The sequence below is a fragment of the Podarcis melisellensis genome (assembly GCF_964234715.1).
Source record: "Podarcis melisellensis genome assembly, chromosome: 8".
In the NCBI taxonomy this organism is placed as follows: Eukaryota; Metazoa; Chordata; class Lepidosauria; order Squamata; family Lacertidae; genus Podarcis; species Podarcis melisellensis.
Window position 1 is genome coordinate 35,485,916 of NC_138540.1, and position 23,424 is coordinate 35,509,339.

Here is a 23,424-nt window from a genome sequence, read left to right on the forward strand (position 1 = left end):
AAATTCCACTCAGGCTAGCATCACTGTTCAGGATTGATGTGACTGTTGCGGGGGGACGGGGACAGAAGCCTGTCCACAGCAAAGAGTTATAGTTACTTCCAGAGAACAGAAATACTGGGGGCAGTGATTGGAAAAAAAACTAGGTCTGAACAGGCCAATAGTCAGAAGGGTTTTTCTGAACAGGATGCAGTAACAGATTCTTGTGTCTCCTTCCCCCTTTCCTTTTAGGCAGGAAAATTGACTGCAGCTTCTAGAATGAAGCCATATAGTTAAGCTCTTCTAGCACTGATAGTGAAAGTGAACATTTGGTGGCAGACAACTGGATCTCTGACATAACTGAGTGGCTGGGCAAAGAGCAGGGTGTCACCAGCATGTGACTGAGGGGAATATTTATTCCCATATCACATATCTTCTAAAATAATCACCATATGCTGGAGAAATTATAGATGTGGTGGCCAGTCCAAGAGGCAAGAACACAGTAGTATTAATGCTTCCAATTATAGAAAAAAAAATGCAGTAGTGACAGTGAAAGGAGCACAGTGGGCATCTCTGATACTGAATGATAAAATAACTACTTCTTCCCAGCCATGTCAGGAAGCAACTGAAGCCCAAATTTATATACTTCTCAAATTCAGAAGTTTGAAGAAAATGAATTAGCAAATTCAGTATTTTTTGGAAGGAAATCTATATAGATTTATATACATGTAGTCTTAGGACTCTGCTAGACTGGTAAAAGAAAAAGTGATTTATATACCATGTATATGCAATGGCGATGTGGAGTCCACTTTTTCTTTATCTGTTTTCCCTGTTTAAATTTACATTTTAAACTGAAACACTTCTTTGATGTGTTTAGATCCAGCCTTACTAACTTACCTTTGGCCAGTAGGAAGCAGCCAACATATATCCACCTTGTAAGATACAGTTAGAATTTGGTGTTCCATTATTCATTTGAAAACTGTCCTGGGTTTCATCCTGCACAGTGCTTAGGGAAGCTACACTCTCTTCATCATATGCTTTCAAAAGAGGCGTTCCTTCTGCTGAGGGAAACAATTTTAGGTTATTAGAGCATAAAATTTCCAATAATGGATACCCTATTTCTGCAACACATAATGATTTGATATGCAAATGGTGATATTAAACGTTAGTCATATTCAGGGTAGGCCCAAGTGATTTCAATAGGTCTACTCTCAGTATGAGTAACATTTGATATCACTTGATAGTTTTTATCCTGAGAAAACTTGGATTGCTTCTATGGCCAAAAGAGAGTATTTTATCAGCCAGTCCTTCTGGATTTCAAAAAGGAAGAAAACTGAGACATCTTAATCAGGATCCTTGAATACTATGCAAGTATGCAAACATCTATAATAGTAAAATAAAGATTTTTATTTTAAAAAAATCAAACATTCTAGATCTTAGGCTACATCATATCTTATAATAGAAATTACTTCTTAGCACTGCTATTGCCCACTGTTCTCACAGTCTGGATTGTACACAAACAGTACAGCATGAATCAGAGGCCATTGTGGGACAACTGGGCATGAGATACAGGAGGACTAGTGTACAAGTTGCTCTTTACAAACCATCATTTCAAGACTCTGAGGAACAGAACTGCTGAGAACTGCTACGACAATAGTTCCAAAACAGTCCTCAAGTGCCATTACACTGAAAATCAAGACATGAGATTATCATGGTATGACCAATTTACTGCCATAACTTTAGACAGAAAATATCATAACTAGGCAAATTTGATGGGCAATAATTTTAACCCTCAAGAAATTGATAAACCAAGTGCACAGCAACAAGCAATGAAAGGAGCAATGAAAAGCTAGAAACCAAGAGAACAAAATAAACTGATTCTATCAATTACCTAGTGCTTCATTCTAGGCTGCAAAGAATGAAACCAAGCTAATAACTGCTTGGCCTGAATTTCTAAGCCCAGCCCTTCTCTGGATATATAACCATAGGAAGAAACAATATCTGAATAGACCTTATAGTCTCTGAATCCTGTATTACATTTTTTAGTGTCAACACTGTAGTAGTGAATGCTAGCAAAAGTTGGTTTCATTCACGACTCTAGAATATGGCAAATGCAATGTTATAAGAAAAAACTACTCCTTTTCCCTTATGGGGTAGCCAAGAGCCCATATAGAGTCCTTAAGTATAGAGTCCTATTGGAAGGAAAAAATAACAGAGGCCAACCAGAGAATATTGAGAAGCAAGGAAGCTAGTAAGCCTGATCTTTATTAGCTATTGCAACAGGGTGCACACTACCACACACAGGAGACAGGAGGGACCCAGAACAATGGTGCAGAATCCCTTATATAGACTTTTGAAGTTGCCCACCCTGTAGCCAGAGACCACCCCCAAAACATCATAAATACATCACAGAAGGAGGCGGTCTCCAACAAAATTCCTGTTTGTAAGGATACCTAATAATAGCCACTAATTCTTCTACCTGGACAGCCTGGCCATTCTTTTGTGATGGTAAATACTTACTTCCTAAATACAGGTCGCAGGCTCACCCTATTCATACACAAATATGCCCTTAAGACAGGATTTGAGCAAACAAACAATGGGGAGGCTTTCCCATTTCCTTCCTCACTGCAGAGAAATATTTGAGGTCAATTTGGGAGAGGCAAAATGTTTTCAGGATTGCTCTCCTATACTATTTCAGACATGTGGTTTATATACTTAGGTACGGGTTTGCCTTGTAAATTTATGAACATATGATTTATATATATATATGAGACGTTAGAATTCCAAAACAGCAACTACAGCTGTCCATAATCTTGATGTTGTTTACAAAATACATGGGGAATTTTACTTTGAATAGCTGAGAAGTCTGAATGTGCCAAAATACTTTAGAGGTTTAGTGTAATAATTCAATCATAAAGCCCAAACAGTGTGTATACTATATATTCTCTTTAGAAAAGCATAAACCATACTTTTACTGAGCTCTTATACTAAGATTAAGTTGTTGTTGTTTAGTCGTTTAGTCGTGTCCGACTCTTCGTGACCCCATGGACCAGAGCACGCGTCTTCCACTGCCTCCTGCAGTTTGGTCAAACTCATGTTCGTATTCGCCCCCCCCCCAAACCCTTGCAAATTAATTTTATGCACAGCAAAGGAAGTTAACATATCAAATACATATTATGTATTTACATAAAATCAAATATGAATGGCTAGGCAGCATTCTTGTAGTTGCATTCCTAATTTTTTTTAAAAAAGAAATCAAATATGGGAAAAAAGCTAAAAATATGTTCTAATTTAACTTTCAGCAACAGCTGTTGCAATTCATGAAGCCACATTTCTACTTTTCACAGAGCAAGAACAATATTTTTCTAGCCTGTTTGTGATTACAGCATTATATGGCAACCCCGTAGTCCAGTTTCCTACAATTCAAATATTTATTTACATGCCATATTAAGGGGAAAGGGGCCTTATGTCAACCTTCTCCCAGCACAAGTTTAAAGCAAATTAGCCCTTAATTAGCCTTTTGAATGTGAAAATGAGCGAAACAGCACTTACGTCTCTTTTGTGATTCTTCTTCATCACTGTCACTTTCTTCTGACGAAGAGGATGAGGATGATGATGAGGAGGAAGAGGATGATGAAGATGACGATGATGCTGAAGAACAAGATGAAGAAGATGAGGAACTGGATCCTGATCTGGAACGTGAGCAAGAGGATGAAGAGGATGATGAAGATGAAGATGATCTGGAAGAACAGGTTGATCTATCTGAATCAGAATCTGAATCGGAGCTTGATTCTGATCCTCTCTTGTTAGGTCTCTGTTTTTTGGAAGCAGTGTTAGGAGTTAGGGGTTCTGTCCTTGCAGCAACCATACGCCTGTCACTGTCTGCCTTTACAACAGGTTTCTGGTCTGTAGCATGAGATGGTGTGCCATTATTTGGGCTCAAAGGTTCAGTCTTTACTCCTGTTCGCATATCCTCAGTAGATATGGATTCTTCTCCAGAAGAATGTGGATCTTCTTTATGGTTTTCATTCTTAACTTTTGTATCCTCAAGTGCGTTCCCTTTAATATCTAGCAGCCTTGCCTGAGGTGCAAGAGGAGATGCAGACAACACCATCTGATACTGATGCAAAAGTGGTGTAGGAGTTATTGGAAGTGCTACTTTACTTTGACTGTAGTTCCTCTGGGCTGACATAAATGAAAGTTCAGGATCACGAAGGATGTGATAGTCTGTTCGGCTAACCCCATGCTTTGCAGCTCCAATCAGTAAATCCCAGTCATGAGTCCCACATTCCCACCAAACTGGCAAATCTGGATTAAGCTGACAAAGTTTTATTCGCTCAAATATCTGTGGATGACGGACAGCTTGTTCTCGCACCTTCCTGAGAAGTTCAATGCGATACAAGGTTCGAGAGGCACGCTCTTCTGTAATTGGCTGGATGAAAATATTGGGATCCACAAGTTCTGCACAGGAAACACACACAAGAATCAGCAACTCTAAGAACAGGAATTATAATTAAACTTTTAAAATAACAGCACTCTTTAGGAGGTTAGAATGTCTAACGTAATATTAAGTATTAATATAACTTTTGGTTGATCAGCTACTAACTTTTTAGGTCAGAGATTACTTGGAAACTATAGCCCATGCTCTGGTCACTACCAGATTTAATTATTGTAACATACTCTAATTGGGGCTGACGTTCAAGATGACTGGGAAACTTCAACTGGTTCAAAGAGTTGCAGCCGAAATACAAGCTGAAGTTCCATTTAGAACTCACATAACCCCTGTTCTAAAACAATGTCACTAGTTGCCAGTTAGTTTCCAGGATCAATTCAAGGTACTCACATTAGCATTTAAAATCCTAAATAACTTCAGCACCAAATATCCAAAAGACTGCCTCCCTGCCTTCAGCCTCTCTCAGGGTGGGGGGTTCTTGATAGTTTCAACACCCTCAAAAGTTTAGGGGATAGCTGCTCAGGAGAAGGCATTTTCTGTGGCAGTCGCTAAGCTGAAAAATTCCTTATCCACAGACATGTATCTGCTGCCTTCTGCTTGAGGAAATTGTGCTGAGCATTTTGACTACCCAATATATAAATGCAATTAAAATACTGTAGTCCGATAGATTTTTGTCTAGTCAATATCACTTTATACAATAGAGTTCTATCTCATAAAGACTGCTATTCTTACATGCTGGGGGAAGCTGTTTGTTGCTCCTGCTTCATGCAAAGAACAATTTGGTTTAGCATTTTTCAATAAAAAAGTTGTTGTAGCTTCTGTTGCCTGTTTATTTTTCATAAAGGAAAAAATAAGCAAGTAACCCACCATCTTTTGAAGGCAGGCGGCAGACTCTCCTGCACATGGCCATAAATGCATACAAGTATTTTTCTAAACTCTCATCTGTTTTCTTATGTAGCCTAGCCATGGCTCGAAACTTCGTCCAGTCAAATTGGCCTCTGTCAGGATCAAACACTACACCAAAAGTTGAAACCACTCTGTAGAAATCAGCTTCTTCTCTTCTTGTCCATCTAGATTGAAAAGAAAGAAGAAAAATAATTCCAATTGAGTAACTTTTCCCCAAAAGCACAAAGAATGATTGACTAGAAAATAGTTGTTTTTTTGTGATCAGCTTTTTAAACCTGGTAAGCCTAGCATTTACAGACCTTTGTTGTCTTTCAATTTTGGCAGCCATTTTTGGATTTAAAGCAGCTTCTTCATACGGATTCTGCATCACACAGGCCTGGACTGGAAATGCAGGTTGTATCTGTTGGGTTTGCCTGTTCTTACTAGTACGCTGATATGCTGTTATTAGGCGGCGTAAGCGTGTAGTTAAAGCAGACTGAGTTGGCCAATAAAGCTTGTCCCCTTCAATCATCTGACCATCTATAATTAAGGAACATAAGAATTTCCTGGTGATTCTGTTTTTCCACCATAAAAACACAAGTTTGCTCTAATGTAATACAAATAAGAGTATTCACTGTAGTATCTTAAGATCATGAGGTGTTGGGTTTTTTACCTCCATCTGTTATTATAAGATCCCCCGGTGATGATATATCATCCTAAAAAAGATTTTTTTAATTAAAAAAAAGCAGAATGAACAGAGGCATGATTCAGACACAGCACAAGTCACACATCTTGCAGATGACTGACTACTCTAAGAATAGTAATAACTCATCTTAATATGGATTATTTTAACTTCATTTTTAAATTAAGAGGCTCAAAATCTCTCCATAGGGGAAAAAATCCCTATAGTTTAATTGAAAAGTTGCCAAGAAACTAATTAAAAAATTACTGTTTTAACCAATATAAATTTTTATAATCAATGGCACATATGACAGTCTCATCAACTCTTAAGTTTTGGTGTAACTGAAAAAAAGAATACTGACAACACATTACCTCCATGTCATCTTTAAACATTGCTGGGGCTGGTTTATATTCTGGGTCTTCTACATCTCTGAAAAATACACATTCAGCACAGGCTTGTAAAGTATGTGTTTTTTCATACAATTGTTTTAACTACTGGATAAATTTTAAATTATTTTGTGGAAGAAAAAACTTGCTACAAAGAATATGTATTATGGTTTTAACTACTTGTACATTTTTATTTAAAGTTTTGTTCTATGTATCCTGATAATTATCATCTGGAGGACACTCTGGGTTCATGGGAGTTGTATGGCAACATGGTTCCACATCCCAGATTTAACCTTGCAAGCGATAAATAATGGTTCTAATAACCTCAAATTTCTGTACAGTACTGCAGAATCACTGTTGTTACATGTATGTTATGATCAGAGAAAGGACCATATGGACATATGAAAGACATACAAAGAGTTCTCTCATTCCCATGGCCTGTAAACTCATGCCAGGCAAAAGTTAGCTTTAGGGGAAAAGAGGATTCTATGACCCTTTGGGGCTATGACCACATTTGACTGGTTTGGGGTCAAAGCATTTTGTGCTTTTATTGTAAAAACAACAACAACAAACCCTAGTATAACCTTTGGACGCAATCCAGACAACAAAGCATTTAATTTTCCTACTAAAATCAATGGGACTGTAAAATACATTTAACTCTCTCATACGCAATTCAACGAGAGGTAGCTTTCTTTTTATGATTGTTATTGAATTTTGAAGCCACCACTAAACGGGCTTAACTCTGGCTGGTTCTCACCCTTTATCTTGTTTGCATGCTCAATGAAGGAGGGTGATTCACTTTAAATAGTGTTTTTTAAAAACTCATACCCATCAATATAGTCATTGGCTCTCTGTTCTGCAGCGACTGCCTTGTCATCCGGTTTTCCCACTCTTTCCAAGAAGCAGAGAGCTGCATCTGCTCTAATTGTGTTGTACTTTTCATAACCTGAGAAACAGATATTTATTAATATTATTTCAAAAGACAAGCAACCTGTATGTGAAAAAGAAACAAGTAGTATCCCTATCACTTACCATGTTTAAAAACTCCTATTAATAGAGATTTATCTGCTTCTGTATCCCACCATTCCGCTGGCACTTCAGAGTGATCTGGCTCAGGGACCCAAATATCAATTTCACTGAAATAGTTAACCAGAAAGCTGGTGTTAAGTTAACTCAATTAAAGAATTCTGAGAAACAACTTTATTTACGGTTAAGGAGAAAAGAGGAAAGAGGCTCAACATGGTGTACCTGGCTTCAACTCCATCAAAAACTTTTGAGCACTCATTACCAATGACTTCTTGCTTCAAGTAATACAACATTCTAACTCGAAGTAAGACCCTAAACATAAACACACAGAAGACAATTAATTCTTCAGCCACGGGCAGAGTGTATTTTAGTTCAACAAGCTACTATTTTGTAATATATAGGAAACATGCTCAGCATTATTATCAACAAATTTAACCTTAAATTTTCCAAGTGTATTTTGAGGCCAATTTCATCACTCCACACACCTGTAGCATTTTAATGGTTACGAGTCTGTAAAAGTAGTCCCCCACACCTTCTCCATACCTAATGACCTTGATGCTTTGGGCCTAATGCTTAGTTCCAGCTAACTAAGGGCTTGCAGCAGCACGTTTGCTGCCAAGTTTCTGGCAACATGAGAACAATTCGTATGCACATCTGTCAGGCCCAAACAATTTGTAATTTGGAGGAAGGCAAAAGAGGGTGACATTCCCCGCAAATCCCACATAATTTTTTCTTTTGCAGGAGTAGGGAGAGTTCCTGCCAAAATGTACAGGTTCTCTCCTCCTGTCTGCTCCTCTTCCCTTCCAACTTTTGGCATCTGCACAAGGTGTAACCACTGTACAAATATACAGACTAGTTTACAATGTGGCTACTACAATTATGCTAGTTTTGTAATCCATAGCACCTCACTTGTTAACATTAATAAAGATTATTAGCATTTAGTATGAAGGTGTTACTTGTACATCAAGGAGACAAACTTTAAATCATGTGTTTATATTGCTACTTACTTATTGCAGTGATGTTTTATGTGTTTTTTATATCCATCATCTTGCAACAAATGCTCTGGATTATACTTTCGAAGCCATTCTGCTTTATGAATATCAAAAGTGCTGGCCTGAGTTTTAACTTTTTTTCCTTTTCGGCCCCTGGGAACAGGAGCTGACAAACCTATGCAACATAGGAAAATACAATGTAACAACTGCATGGTATGATAGAACTTCCTTGTTTCAGGAAGACAGAGAATACTATCTGTTTTCCCTTAACATTGCAAGTGTAGATAATTCAAACAGTAATGCTAAACGACAAAAGAGGGTAGACCTACATGTAATAAAATACCATGATTACTCTCAATGTTCCCCAAGGTAAAGCGGCTGCGGTTTCAGATGGAATGGGTCATTTAACCCTTCAAAATGGTCTCCACCAGCTGTTTTTCTCCCCAAAGCCACAAAATAGGAAATTAAAAGAAGAATACATGCATTTGTATCCTCCCCCATTTTATTTCACAAGGTGTATCGTGCTTCAGTACTTTTGAGGAGTCTTTAATTTCATCACAAGCATGTCAAAAAATAGTCCTCTTACAGATTCTTACCTAGGTGATTCTGTAGCTCTCGAGTTTGCCCATCCTCCGTTGGTGTAATAAGGTCCCATATAAAACTTTTTATTTTTTCATCTCCTCTGTAATGGACAAGGCAATATGCTAGAAGGGCTCTGCAGATTATCTCTACATCCTGTTCGTTCAATTGTCTCTTGAATCGCCCATGTGATAAAATCTCTCTCCAACGGCCCCACCTGTTTAGAGTTTAACACTGGAGTTTAACATTTTAAACAAAAATGGCATCTTTAAGACTACTTGTAGAATGTTTTGCTGCAAAGTGTTAAGAGGTAAAAATATATTTTATATTTCTAATGCATTAACAATTTCCCCTTTTGTGTTGCTTTGAGAATCTAAGGTTTTCTCCCCTTATCATCCTGCAAGCTAATAGGGAAAGCCACTAGTTTTATGCAAATCTGTGAGTCTGTGAGCATTAGTTGGGTCCCTCACAGGTTTTTCTGTATCTATAAAATATTTAAACATATCCATAAGGAGATTTTCTCTTTGCTATTATAACTACTATTCTATTACACATACGTTATGGCACATTTTGTTACTACAGTTTTTTATGAGAAGAACTATAGTAACATTACAGTATATGTGTGTGTTTTACATGACCGCAATAGAAAAAGCAACATGGCCTGATCCTAAGGTCTGCTGATCAATAAGTAAGAACTTTGGTCATTATATCTATTGCCACAAAATACTACATTGTAACTGTACTGCAGCATCACTACTAAACTGCTGGAATCTGGTACAATAGCAAGTGTAAAGTAGGACACCATCCATACAGAAAATGAAATTTAAGAAAGAATAATAATTTTATTATTTATATTTTGTCTCACTTTACACCAAAGAAACAAAAAACATTTTTACCCATAAACTAGCAAGTTTTTTTCCACCCTAAAACATTCTGTTCTTCCATATCCATTGGAGCGGTCACAAGGCCTCCGAAGTTTTGGTTTATCATCCCCTTCACTTTCAATGTCAGATAGCTCAGCAAGTTCATCCTTTGTAGAACTGAAAGGCCTTGTTTGCTTCCTAATTCTAGGAGTGTCAATAACCAAGCTATTCTGTAAAATGTAACAATATTCTGAGTCAACAGAAGTGAGCATTTTCAAAATACAAAATGATAAAATTCATCAAAACACCCTTGTCTGATATTTTATTTATTATTTTACTTGTTTTTATAAATTTTGCAATCAGCTTTTCATTTTAAAATGATCCAAACGCAAGATTTTAAAACACAACAAATCTTAGCATCTATCTCCCAATAAACAGTAAGAGAGAAAATCAGCATGTACACTGACAAATAACTATTCAACTAAGCCTGGGTGAATAAGTAGGTCTTTGCTTGGTGTCTAGAGCTTGTAAGACATGGTTCAACCATATTTGAGGGGAAAGACAGTTCCACAATCAGAGTGTCTATCGAGAATATCCTCTCTGAGGCTGCCATATATCAAATCCCTGGCAAATGTGACACTGTCAAGAGGGTGTATTCACTACATCAAGCATAATTATTCTGAGAGAAGACCCACTAAAGCTAATCAACCAACATTAACCATGTCCATTAATTTCAATGGATCTATTCTGAGTAGAACTAATACTGGTTTCAACTGACTATAACAACAAAAGCTTGTTGAACTGTAGGTATGGTAGCATTTCAAGAAAACTACAAACACTCAAATACAGCATAGGATGATAGGACATTCCTGATCCATGATCAGAATAGTCAATAATTGCTGAGTTAGAGAGAACATTTCTGTCGCTTCCCACTCCCAATTCTATGAATTGGTAAGGAAACATCCAGCAATGATCAGGTAGACAGGACACATTACTGCACTTTTCAAAAATATTTTCTCTCAAGTAATGAAAAGTATACTAAAAGCTCATGACACAACATGAAAATCTCTGCCCCAGAATACAAAAACAGATATTTTAAATTTAGCACACAATTTGTATCCTTTTGGTAATGAAGCTTTCATAGATCAAGTTTGTGGTCTATTTAAATATACATTTTCCTTTCGACACAATCTAGTTCCAGATATCTCCAAAGATCAACAGAAGGCAAGTTTGATTGGGGGGGGGGGATTAGTTCTTTGAGTAAAAAAAATACTAACCATAGGTCTACATATACTATTTTAGTGAAGGAAATGATTTTAGTTAGGATACTGCCGTCCAAAGAACTTAACTTAGTTCTCCAATAGTGAACTTCTACAATAAACCTCAACTTAAAAAGCAAACCGAATAGGACAATTAAAAGAACACTCGAACCTATAAGTTCAGTGCAAAAATGAATGAATGAATGAATAAATCATACTTACTCTACCACTGATGGTGTCTATGTCTATTTCTGCTTTTTTGGCCCACTTCTGCCAGAAGTTGGGATCATCTAATGAAATATCTGTCCTATTTCCAGATGCAACAAAGCTAGCCTGTAACAGCACAATAGAAAGTGTCACCAGTATATTTGTTCAGTTTCAAGTATCACAGACTAGGTTCCACATGCTCTCAAGGAAGGAAAAACACCAGCTACGTTCAAGTGAAGCCTACCAATTAGGTATTTTAACCCAACAGTTAAGTCAGTCACAATCTGTTAACGTCTAAGAGGACTGTTCTCGATGCTTATACTTTTCTCTGTGTTCTGTAAAAAGGACACCAGAAGGGCTTATAACTACCTTAGCAAATGTGGAGCCCCTTCCTTCAGATTCAATTGTAATTGTTTTCGTGCGACGCTGCAAGATTTGATCAATATCTTCCTCACAGAATTTAGAACCCTCATCTTCTTCATCCATAATGGCACCATATGCACCTCTTCGAAGCAAATCCTCAATTTCTTTTTTAGAAAGTTGTTGGATCTATGTAAAAGAGAAACTGGTAAGTCTTATGATATTAATGCAGCTGGATACATTAAAATGCTCAATTAAAATGATAATATGGAATAATATAAGTGTTATATTTTGAAATAGTTCCACTGGATATCTAAAAAATAGTTTTACAGTAAATATTGCCTGTTACTGACAGAAACTGGTTGTCCTTTCCAAAGTATGTAACTACAGCCAATACATAATTGCTTTATGTGTATTATTTTTGTTATCTTTTAAAAAGTCTCTTACAGTATCAAAATCCTATTATTGTATACACTGTAAACTACCTCAAGGATTCCCAACCTATACTTTGCCTACCTGTTGTCCATCCAACAACAGAGTCTAAAGTCTCAAACAATAGAATTCTCTCTCCAACATGGCCAATCTTTGGTTATATATAGGTTACAAAAGCCACAGGAATTTATGTGGGGGTAATAGAAAAGCAGAGAGCTAGGAAGTGGTGCAAAACTTTAAGATGTCATTCAGACTAAGCTTTGAACTGCTCCCCTATTCTCTTGAGTAAATGATACAGTTACAAAAATAAAAACCCATTTCAAATTCCTTTTTTTTTTTTTTTGGAGGAAAGGAAAGAGGGGAAAATGGGTACATACACCACCAACACTATTTTCTCTTCCACTCATGCTCTGTAAGACAGCCTTATCCAGGCCAAGCTTCAGACTTGCTCTGTCAAACATCTCTCTTTCGTAAGAGTTCCGAGTTATTAGTCGGTAGACCTTCACTGCTTTGTTCTGACCAATCCTATGACAACGAGCTTGGGCCTGAGAAAAAGGTACATGAATCCATTGGACAGATTGTCAAGTAGAAATGTAATATAATGATATATTATTACTTAAATATAAAATTACTTAAATAGACATTGTTAAAACAAAATACAATTAAACTGAAGCTGTAAATGAAAACAATAAAAAATAAAATTAAGGTCAATACAAATGGACTTTAGCTTTGTGTATTATAGAATATTTCTCTACCTTGTATGGCAGGGATTCACAAGTTTGCTCCCCATGGCAAGTGCTCAGATAGTGTCTGACTAGTTTGGCATGGCTCAAGTTTCCTCTGAAACCTGGAGCTACAGAGGAGGTGGGATGATCCCTCTGAACCACATTCTAAAGTTCAAAGAAAGCCTAGGACCTGTTTCAACTTGGACTTTTCAGGAGTTTGGAGCACCTAACAACCAGTGAAAAGCCCTCACCATGCCATCTATACCTTGCAGCTTGGAACTGGAAGCTTCTTTTGTCTCTGCTGTTGCTGGGTATTTGAAGAATCCAGCAAGTGCAGAGACAAGACCGAAAACTTCTGACTCCTTATGACTAGCTCAGACCTAGAGGGGGAAACGGCTTGTTTTCACATTGCACATTGTTCCACTCTCTCTCCCAACACAAAGCATGGACTTGGAAAAGTGAGGAAGAGATTTCCTCTTATTTGTGTTTTAGAGGCACAATGCCAAGTTCAGGACAAGACTTCCTTCCTTGAAGAAGATATATGGTATTGGCAGCCAACAAGGGCTGCCTAGATCCTGCTGGATAGATGGTTTGCTTAAATATATTTAACACAATGGCCTAAACCCACTGCAGATTTAGGAATGTCTCTCCTCATATGACCTAGCTAGTTAGCAAGCACCCGCAAGCAATCCTGCTTGTTCACACTTGCTCTCTCTTTGTGGATCAGATGAAGTAGGTTCATTTGTAGGTGTTTCTTAGGTATTTAGCCCTATGGCAGAAGGCTAAACTGCTCAAATATATTTACCTGCAAATCATTCTGAGGATTCCAGTCAGAATCAAAAATTATGCAAGTATCCGCTGCAGTTAAATTAATGCCCAATCCACCAGCTCTGGTACAGAGAAGAAAAACAAACCGATCAGAGTCTGGCTTGCTAAATCGATCAATGGCAGCCTGACGTAAGTTCCCTCTCACTCTTCCATCAATTCGCTCATACAGGTACCTTTGAAGTGCAAAAAAAAAAAAAAAAAGCTGTTAAAGAAAGGCTGTAATTGCAAACCAGAATATAAGTATAACCATGCACTTCTAAATACTACTATCCTACTGTCCTAATCAAATGAGCCTACATTGCAAGGAGATGCTGTAAATTTTTTGTTCAGGTTTTTTATTACACACCATCTTGAAAGTGTGTTAAAATGCATCCAATCCATATTCAGGTGAACCAGTAAAATCCAATCCATATTCAGGTGAACCAGTAAAACATAACAAAGTTCTTTTGCTTTGAATGATAGAATTCTTAACAAGTATGTGAAATTCCATCCCCATAAGCATTCAACAATAATTTTCTTGGGGCATTTGATATATATTCACATATACCATATTTTTCCTTGTATAAGATTAGGGTTTTTTAACCAAAAAATTAGGTTTAAAATTGGGTCTCGTCTTATACACAGGTAGTGCTGAGTGGTGTTTTCTTAATTTGGAGTCCCCCCCAGAATAGGGGGCGTTTTATACATGGGGGCATCTTATACACAAAAAAATACGGTATTTTCATTATAGAAACTTGAAAAACTTTATTCAGATATCATAAGATAAGAGCACTACTTCAAGGCATTGGAGCCTCCTGGAAGGAACTTGATCGTTCCTTTGCCAATAGATAAAGAAGCCATAGTCTTGGAGGGAGGTTAGCTTGGAGCAAATCTTGTCCTGTCTCCAGATGAGGACCTAAAGAGGTCATCCAAATAAGGTGCCTTGAAAGCAGTGTTTGTTGAAAATTCAATGGCCTGAGGTAAGTCTAAAGTTCAGTCATGGCTGCATTTGGTAGTGTTCCCAATTATAATGGCCTTGGTGGAGGATTCCATCCTGAACCTATGTTATATACTTGTTTTCATATTTTAAATCCAGAATTTAATTTCCATCCTTTCCTGAAGACAATGAAGAACACAGAGCAGAAAGCGGATGATTTCTTTTCTGGGGAACTGGATCTCTGTTCCCTATTTCTAATAAGCAGTGAATAGTCTGCCAAATAATAGTTTTTCAATAGACTTCAAGGCTCAGAACTGGGGGACAGAAACAGAAATTCTATGACTAGGCTGTTTTTAATGGTATTATGTTCCTAGGTATCCTTGGCCAAAACTGCCCAAGTAAGAAAAAAGAACCAGAGGAGGCCTTGAGTCAGAACTGTTCTCTGGTCCCTCTGCCTATGGGGGCTAGGTTAGGTTTGGTGGAGGAAATCTGGGACATGTCATTAAATTGTGGAGTCTGAACCACACTGACTTGGAGTTCTGAAATTCTCTATGATGAAAGGAACCTCTGCTGGAGCAGAGGTTATTTTTAGCCCCTTTCTTATGAGAAGCTGACATAACATTGTGTTTATATTTGTTTTCTATATAAAATAAAAATCAAGTAATTATACATGTTATCTAATACATAAACTTATGGCTCTGTTGTGCTGGTGCCTTGGGGTATAGCAGGGACAGTGCTCCAATTGGAGTAGCCTCTACCAAAGGTGTCATGGATTTTGAAGAAGCACGAACTCAGGACAAAAAGGAGAAGCGAGCTAAGAGGAAGGCAAATCCTCACCACGATCAACTCCTGCCTGGAAACCTATGTCCCCACTGTGAAAGGACATGTGGATCCAGAATTGGCCTCCACAGTCACTTACGGATACACCATTAATACCATATTCATGGAAGACAATCTTATTTAGCTACGAGTGATCGCCAAAGAAGGAAGAGCAGGGATAGGCATCCTACAACTGAAAGGACTGCATATGGTCCTTGGTCTAATTTGATGCAGGGGAGAAGCATCTGTGGGAAGAGAAGGAAAAAATACACTGCTCCTGGCAGCCCACTCAAAGAGAGGGGTGTCAGAAGATAGGAGAAAGGCAGAAAGGTAGCCCTGCTCATTTTTGGCTCTGGTTCCAGCCACCATAGGCATATGGTCCCCAACAGATTAGTACCACGTGGCCATCAACAGGAAAAAAAGTTTCTCTCTCCTGCTGTGCAAGATCAGGCCAGAAATTGTGGTGCAAGGAAGTGCATGACTAGTAACTTAAAGGCAAATTATCACTTGATATATCAGTATGATGACTCATAGATGAATGAACCAAGTCCATTCAAAACTGTTTAATATACCATTAATATGGCTATTTGCACTATGAATAGTATCATACCTTTTATGTATCAGATAATCTTCAAGGATATCAAGACAGCGAACCATCTGAGAGAAAATAAGCACCTTATGGCCCCCTGCTTTCATTTTTGGAAGAAGTTTGTCAATGAGGACCAGTTTTCCAGCAGACTGGATCATTGCTTGCAGGTGGAAATCAGGAGCAGTTGGATTATAGGTCTCCCTAAACTCTCCTAAGATTTTTTCCTCAGCACCTGTCACATAAAGTAGGTATGATTTGCTTCTTCTAAAAGGTATTGACATTTTCATATAGCTTTGATACAAAGTGCACATCATAATACTGTGAGTGCATACGCCACACATTTCATAACAGTATTTATGATCACATTGTTTTTCATTTTTCAGTCCCCATCCCTTGACACTGCTCACTTGATCCTCACTGTGGCTATTTACATTTCAACTTCAAAACTATAGCATATGCAACTAAATTCAAAAGCACTTATACACAATTTTTAAAAATACAAAGAAGTTCCCCTGTTCCTCCAGTAAAATATGATACAACAGATTAATAATGGAATTGTTATTGTTGTTCTAATTATAATTTGTATATCGCCCTATACCTGCAGGTCTCAGGGCAGTTCACTATGGCCACCCCTATAGCACTTATACACCCTTATAGTGTCCTTACAGTAGCACCTTAAAGACCAACTAAGTTAGTTCTTGGTATGAGCTTTCGTGTGCATGCACACTTCTTCAGATACACTCTGAAGTATTTCGTGTGCATGCACACGAAAGCTCATACCAAGAACTAACTTAGTTGGTCTTTAAGGTGCTACTGGAAGGATTTTTTTTTTTGTTTTGACTATGGCAGACCAACACGGCTACCTATCTGTAACTGGAACTATGGAAGGCACCACATTGAGCCGCATGAAATGGAAGTCCATCAGTGTATCTGAAGAACTGTGCATGCACACGAAAGCTCATACCAAGAACTAACTTAGTTGGTCTTTAAGGTGCTACTGGAAGGATTTTTTTTGTTTTGACCCTTATAGTGGTGTAGTGGTTAAGAGCGGTAGTCTCGTAATCTGGGGAACCGGGTTCGCGTCTCCGCTCCTCCACATGCAGCTGCTGGGTGACCTTGGGCTAGTCACACTTCTCTGAAGTCTCTCAGCCCCACTCACCCCACAGAATGTTTGTTGTGGGGGAGGAAGGGAAAGGAGAATGTTAGCCGCTTTGAGACTCCTGAAGGGGAGTGAAAGGCAGGATATCAAATCCAAACTCTTCTCTTCTTCACTCAACCTAATTTAGGGTTACCTTATGTCCGGAATTTCCTGGACATATCTGGAATATTGCATTCGAAAGAAGTCCAGGCAGAAATCACTAAAATGCCTGGGAAAATCCTGACATATGGCAACGCATGTCAGCAGTGTCATTTTTGGCAATTTTCTTAAAAATAGCTCTAATTTTATTTTATTTTTTGAAAATTTGCCAATAAAGTTCAACTATTTTGTCAAAAAAAGCTCAACAGAGAAGTCTGGATTTTCACTGTTTGAAATATGGCAACCGTATCCAAATTATAACTCCAAGGGAAGCGTTATTTTACATCATAAGAAAAATGCCTAAAGCAAGTAAAATTTAACATTTTTACATTTACCTTTGATAAGATATGGATGATTGCAACATTTCCTGAGTTCCATCATAGTGTTAACCAAGTTGGGTACATTGGCTTGGCCTGCACCTTTTGACAAAAATGCAAAGTTTTTCTCTAAAATAGCTCGATAATATTTCTTCTGGATATTCGTTAATTCCACTTCAATAATAGTTTCTTGCTTTGGTGCCAGCTTCTTCTCTACATCTTCTTTCAGTCTTCTCAGCATCATTGGTTTCAGGATAGCTTGCAACTTTTGCACCTATATAAAATAAAAATTAGCTGAAAACCTATATAAATTGCTACATTTCATAAGCTTATAAAGGGAGCAAAAATCATTACAGTGGTACTTCAGGTTAAGCACTTAATTCGTTCTGGAGGTCCGTACTTAACCTGAATGTACATAATGTATGTATAGATTCAAATTCATATTATTTCTGCATATTTTCTTGCAGCCACCATGAATTGTAGCAATACTATGGCTGATCACAACATTTTCAATTTATTTATCATTAGTTCAAATAGTGATAAAGATGGGAGAGGTGGATTTACTGTTATGGTTGAGCTGATAGTCATTACAGGACAAACAGTCCATTAAATTCTAATTTTTGAATGTAGTCTGGTTCATACATCACAACAAACCATACCAATGTGCTTCCCCTGTTATATGTGTCACTATCCAGCTGCTCCCCTAACATATTACCCCCCACCCCCGTTCCATCCCAACATAGACCATGGAACAAATGACATTCTGGAGTTGTGACCCAACAAATCATACTATGGCTTGTTTGAGTCATTAGCGGGGAGAGAAGCTGTGCATGCATGCACGCAAAAAGGGTAAGGCACATTCATGATTAAACCAAGATTTAAGACAAAGTATTACTTACTGTGACATGTGAACAAGGCCTGTGTGTGAATGTAACATAATAAAAAGTTTAAAATACCTGCTCCTCTGTTTTAAGGTCTCCAAACTCTTGCATGAATGTCGATTCTGCTGGGAAGCGCAAAGGTTCAAGGAAGTGAAGAAGGCTGAAAAGTTCTTCTACTGTGTTTTGCAGTGGTGTGCCTGTCAATAGCACCTTGTGCTCCTATAGAAGATGCACATTTTGCATGATTGTCTAAAATATAGCTGGGTATGTTATGCACAATCTTGAATCTTTGAGAGGAAGTATACAGACAATGCACATATGCTAATTTATAAATAAAATAACCTATGATAAACAAGCATTGTAATAACTTTTCTGCCTTTAATACATTACATCATTTATAAAGACTGTAAGGATTGCTGGTGAAACTGTGGACAAGTCAGAGCTGTTTTCATGCATTGTGTATTTTAATGAATATCTTAATATTAGTAAGCTGTTACAATATTCTATTCCTTTTGACCCCCCAAATAGAACTATTATCTAAAGCATGCAGTACAATGGAAAAATAATAACACATACACACTAAGCTTTATTTACATTACAGTATTTGAATTAGATCATTATGGAAAGGGATTCTTGTCTGTCACACACTGTAAATAATTTTGTTATTTTCTAAATGTCTTCCATTCTCCCTCAAATTGTTTGGTCCTATATTTTCCTGCTTCACCCAGAAAATTTATGGGTGGGAGTCACCTAACAAATCTAGTCAGCGGAAGCCTTGAACAAGGACTTCTGCTTGTGCAGCAAGCCTTTCCTCGGCTCTCCCCACCCCCCCACAATTGGCAGCAGCGGTGGGGAGAATCTCCAGAACAGTGCACAGGAGGAGATGGGGAGTCATTTTGTGTGGCAAACTGAAATGCTTTTGTGTGGCACTGAATTCCACCCTATGTAATTTTATTCAAAACCTGTAAGCTACGCAATTTAATCAACCATTCTTTTAAAATGAAGTATTTCTCCCTGCCCCTGGTACTTAGTGTAGAGAAGATGCACTGTCAATATTATACCAAAAATATGGATTCTTTTTAGCGTGCAGGTATACGTATTTTAAGACTGTGCACATTTTATAAATTGCTTTGAAATTTTACTGCTATAAGGAATTTTCAAACTTTCAGGGATTTAATGCTTGCAACCGAACTTCACATTTTAAAAATAGTGGATGATCTAGTGAAAATATGGTATGTTATTGTAAGTGTGATTATTTTATGAAATAATTTATATTTATATTTTTCAGCAATACAAATTACATTTTTAAAAAGACATTTACATCATAGTGCAACAAGGCATGTGTTAAGAATTCAAACAATAAAACAAATGACATGCTATATACAAGGTAGATAGCTTGAAGGGTTTATAGTGCTGGATAAACTAGCTTGTATTTGCAAACACATGATTTCATGCCCAGTCATTAGCCTCTAATGATTACAGTCATGCGGAAACAGAGCATTAAAACAACATTAACATTGTGAAAGTAGGAGCTACAACTCCCTGATTTAGAAGTATAAAATATTTATACATCTTCTGAAGGTCAAGCAGTTGGACAAACTATTGAGAACTTGGCCTTCATATGCCCTACAGATTTAAGGGCTATATATGCAAATGAAAAGTAAACACTCACAAGATTCATGAGTTTGAGCCCCTCTAGAAGTTTGCAGTTTTTATTCTTCAATCTGTGTGCTTCATCAATAATAACACAGCGCCATTCAATGGCATTGAGTTCTGGACAGCCACCAAGAATCATTTCAAATGTGGTAATGATAGCCTGGAACTTGTATGTACCTCTAATGATGCGACCCTAGGAAGAGGGAATGAACAGAACACAATCTATGATATTATCTAGAACCTTTCCATTGCTTCCGGAGGGGGAAATTGTGCTTGCATAACTGGGATGTTCTTTAACATGTGGGGGAAAGCTGGGTGTCCAAGCCTAAATGAAACCTAAAAAAGAAGAAGCCAAAGCTGCACATTCTGAAACAATATATAATGAACAAGTGAAACAATAATTGAAAGGGTGAATACAAGGCCACAACTATCTCCACCCATGCACAACCACCATAATGGCAGTCTCAGGTTGCCAAATTTCCATCAATATATTTTGCTATGACAGGATATACAGAAACAGAATAATTCTATGCCTACATATACTACTGACATTTTTAGTGCATTAAGTTGAGGGTCTAAACAGATTCTCAATTACATAAATCACATAAATCACAAAAATAAATGATAACACTATGTACAGAAATCAAACTGGTTTACTAGCTATAAGGCAAAATAGAAGGTTACCTGTGAATCTCTGAAATACATCTCATACTGCTGTATCATCTGCCTGCTAACCATACTCCCATGATATACCACAACATTAAGATCAGTCCATGTGCGGAACTCTCTTTCCCAGTTGGCTATGGTGGAAAGTGGAGCTATGATCAAGAAAGGCCCTCTTATACCAGTCCGGAGGATTTCATACAGGAATGTTATTGACTGGATGGTTTTGCCAAGACCCATTTCATCTGCTAAAATGCAGTTTTGTCTGAAAACACAAGAACATTGTTAGCAGGGCTAGAAGAACACACATTCAGGATGGCTGTCACTGTTTAAGTATAAGAAAGATTTGAAGTGTCTCTTTGCATTGTTTCCCAGGGCAAAGAATGAGTAGTGATTTAGCACCTGATTCCTTGAATTTTGTATGCTGCCTATAGATACCGTATTTCTGCATGGATTAAATATTGTCTTACTCTTCTCTCTCTTCCACATCTATTATTATTGTGCTTCCAGCAGAAAAGACTTGTCTTCACTTAAAAACAATATGCTAGTAATACATTACCATTGCATTTTTTAATTTTTAAAAAATGTAGATCTGTTCATGTTCCTCTTTCTTCTCTGTCATTTTTCTTTGCTTGTTATGTTTTTTAGATTGCAAGCTGGTGCAGTGGGGACTGTCTTTTTAAACTGACTTTATGTAAGCCATTATGGGAGCCTTTTTTAGCTGTAGAGTGGCGTACAAATGCTCCAAGTCACACATAAATAAAAGTTCATTAAATAAAAGTAACACATGCCAAAAGGTATGAAAACTAGACTGCTCATTGACACAAATTTCAAATACAAATGTTTCCTAGTTTCATTGTTTCTATTTACTTTTGAAGCAACACTAACATAAAAATTGATTTGATTGATTCAGAACACATACCTATTATACCAGTTGAAAAGTAGCCAGTTGAGCCCTTCTAACTGGTATTCCCTGAGTTGGTTGCCATTTTTATATTCCCTGGACAGCTCTATCTTCTTCCATGAATTAGAAGGAGGTCGATCCTTAGGAATAAAGCATAACATAAATGACATTTTTGGCTCTCTATTCACCTGAAGAAAGAAACTGAAGTGAAACATTCTTTCAGGGGTTATGCACACAGTCCAGTATATTGCACAGACTGAAATGGGTGAGGATGGATTGGCTCAAGACATGTAAATGGGAGGGAGTGGAAACTCTTCCTGACATAGGTGCCAACTCCTAGGTGCCCAGCTCTTTTGGGCCCCCATTTTTGGGCCCCTCCAATGTTCAGAACGATCAGGGGGTGAAGGAGGCCAAGTGCAGAGAAGAGCGCAGTGCAGTTTGGGGGCCAGCTTTTCCTCCTCCTGCCGCAGAGGGGAAGGAGCCCCTGGCCAGTGGTGGTGGCAGCAAGATGAGGAGGAGGCCAAGAACGAGAGAGGAGGATCCACTGGCCATTGAAGCCACACTGCTGTGTTGGGCTCCTCCCCTTGCTCCTCTCAACATCCTGACAACACATCCCAATATCAAGCAAACATCACCAGCCCCCCTTCACCTTCTGAACAAGCTGGCACCTCTGCTTACCGACAACAAACCACACCTGAGATAAATGATTTATCCTTACCAAGCGCCTTGAATCAGGTCTTAAAGCTTGCAGCTGTTCAAACTCTTCTATTTTTCCTTGGTCTACATCTTCTTTGAGCTCCCATGTGCTGTCCTCATATGGCAACGAGCACCATTTTACTAAGTAGTAAGTAACAGGCTGTAGTGGTGAAAATGATTAGTCAGACTTAACAAAATACGAAAGAATATATGATGCCTCAGTTTAGTAAGATGTTTCAACACATTTCACATATTTGCTTTCTTCCTGTAGTTGACCCCTTTGGTTAATTATTCCTATATGCTTTCCACACTGTAAGCTTGAAAATACATTAGACAACAGATGGGGAGCATTTTTTTTGGCAGATTTTTATCTGTCCCCATTTCCATAGGCCAATCAATTGGTGTCAGAATGTCAGCCAGATAACCCATGTCTCAAAGTTCCCTGTGTAGGGACTTTGATGCAGGGCACATGTGTGTGATTTGGGGAAATGGCCTTGTAGCCAAATTGGAGTTTGTATCAGGCCAAATTTGGCATGCAGGTCAGAGGTTCACCATGCCTATATTATAGAGGTTATTTAATTATTCCCTCCTTTTTTTACTCTGTCCTATTGTTATGGCTCAAGGACACTTACAATTTGAACACAGTCACAGATATATACAACACAGGTCATACATATATATGTAAGTGCACACACTACTCTAAAAATGATCATGATAGATGCTGCAAAATGTGTGCCTTAGATTATATAAGATTCTTTTTGGTTATATCCATACCTCTCCAGTGTCCTTATCTTCACAAAAGGACACTTCTAACACACGATCTACTTCAATATAATCGGGATTAAAAGGTTCTTCCTCCATCTGAAATTGAGTATATTTTATAATGAATTAATTGATCTAGTTAACAGCATAGCATGGTTCAATTCCAGAACACTGTAAATTGCACTGAAGTATATTAATAGTGGGTTGAGGTTTGCTGTTAATATATCTATAGAGAACAGAAAAGTTATTAATCAGCATTATGTGCTAAAAT

At 37.8% G+C, this 23,424-nt stretch overlaps 1 protein-coding gene across 12 annotated transcripts in view; it reads right to left on the reverse strand.

Annotated features, from left to right (window-relative positions):
* Positions 1-23,424, reverse strand: part of CHD9 (chromodomain helicase DNA binding protein 9) — a 71,935-nt gene that overhangs the window by 9,445 nt on the left and 39,066 nt on the right. For 10 of the 12 annotated variants that reach the window (XM_081923967.1, XM_081923970.1, XM_081923968.1 and 7 more), the window contains 24 exons: positions 23,166-23,252; positions 22,414-22,551; positions 21,714-21,835; positions 20,813-21,056; positions 20,145-20,321; positions 18,548-18,691; positions 17,610-17,865; positions 15,999-16,209; positions 13,631-13,826; positions 12,478-12,645; positions 11,678-11,857; positions 11,324-11,434; positions 9,876-10,072; positions 8,997-9,196; positions 8,416-8,575; positions 7,631-7,720; positions 7,415-7,518; positions 7,211-7,328; positions 6,368-6,425; positions 5,988-6,030; positions 5,635-5,854; positions 5,297-5,499; positions 3,529-4,437; positions 874-1,037 (listed from right to left, as the gene is read on the reverse strand). In XM_081923967.1, coding sequence (XP_081780093.1) covers positions 874-1,037; positions 3,529-4,437; positions 5,297-5,499; positions 5,635-5,854; positions 5,988-6,030; positions 6,368-6,425; positions 7,211-7,328; positions 7,415-7,518; positions 7,631-7,720; positions 8,416-8,575; positions 8,997-9,196; positions 9,876-10,072; positions 11,324-11,434; positions 11,678-11,857; positions 12,478-12,645; positions 13,631-13,826; positions 15,999-16,209; positions 17,610-17,865; positions 18,548-18,691; positions 20,145-20,321; positions 20,813-21,056; positions 21,714-21,835; positions 22,414-22,551; positions 23,166-23,252 — 4,500 coding nt within the window. The remainder of the gene's footprint in view (positions 1-873; positions 1,038-3,528; positions 4,438-5,296; positions 5,500-5,634; positions 5,855-5,987; positions 6,031-6,367; positions 6,426-7,210; positions 7,329-7,414; positions 7,519-7,630; positions 7,721-8,415; positions 8,576-8,996; positions 9,197-9,875; positions 10,073-11,323; positions 11,435-11,677; positions 11,858-12,477; positions 12,646-13,630; positions 13,827-15,998; positions 16,210-17,609; positions 17,866-18,547; positions 18,692-20,144; positions 20,322-20,812; positions 21,057-21,713; positions 21,836-22,413; positions 22,552-23,165; positions 23,253-23,424) is intronic. The other 2 variants (XM_081923969.1, XM_081923965.1) reach the window with 1 other exon arrangement.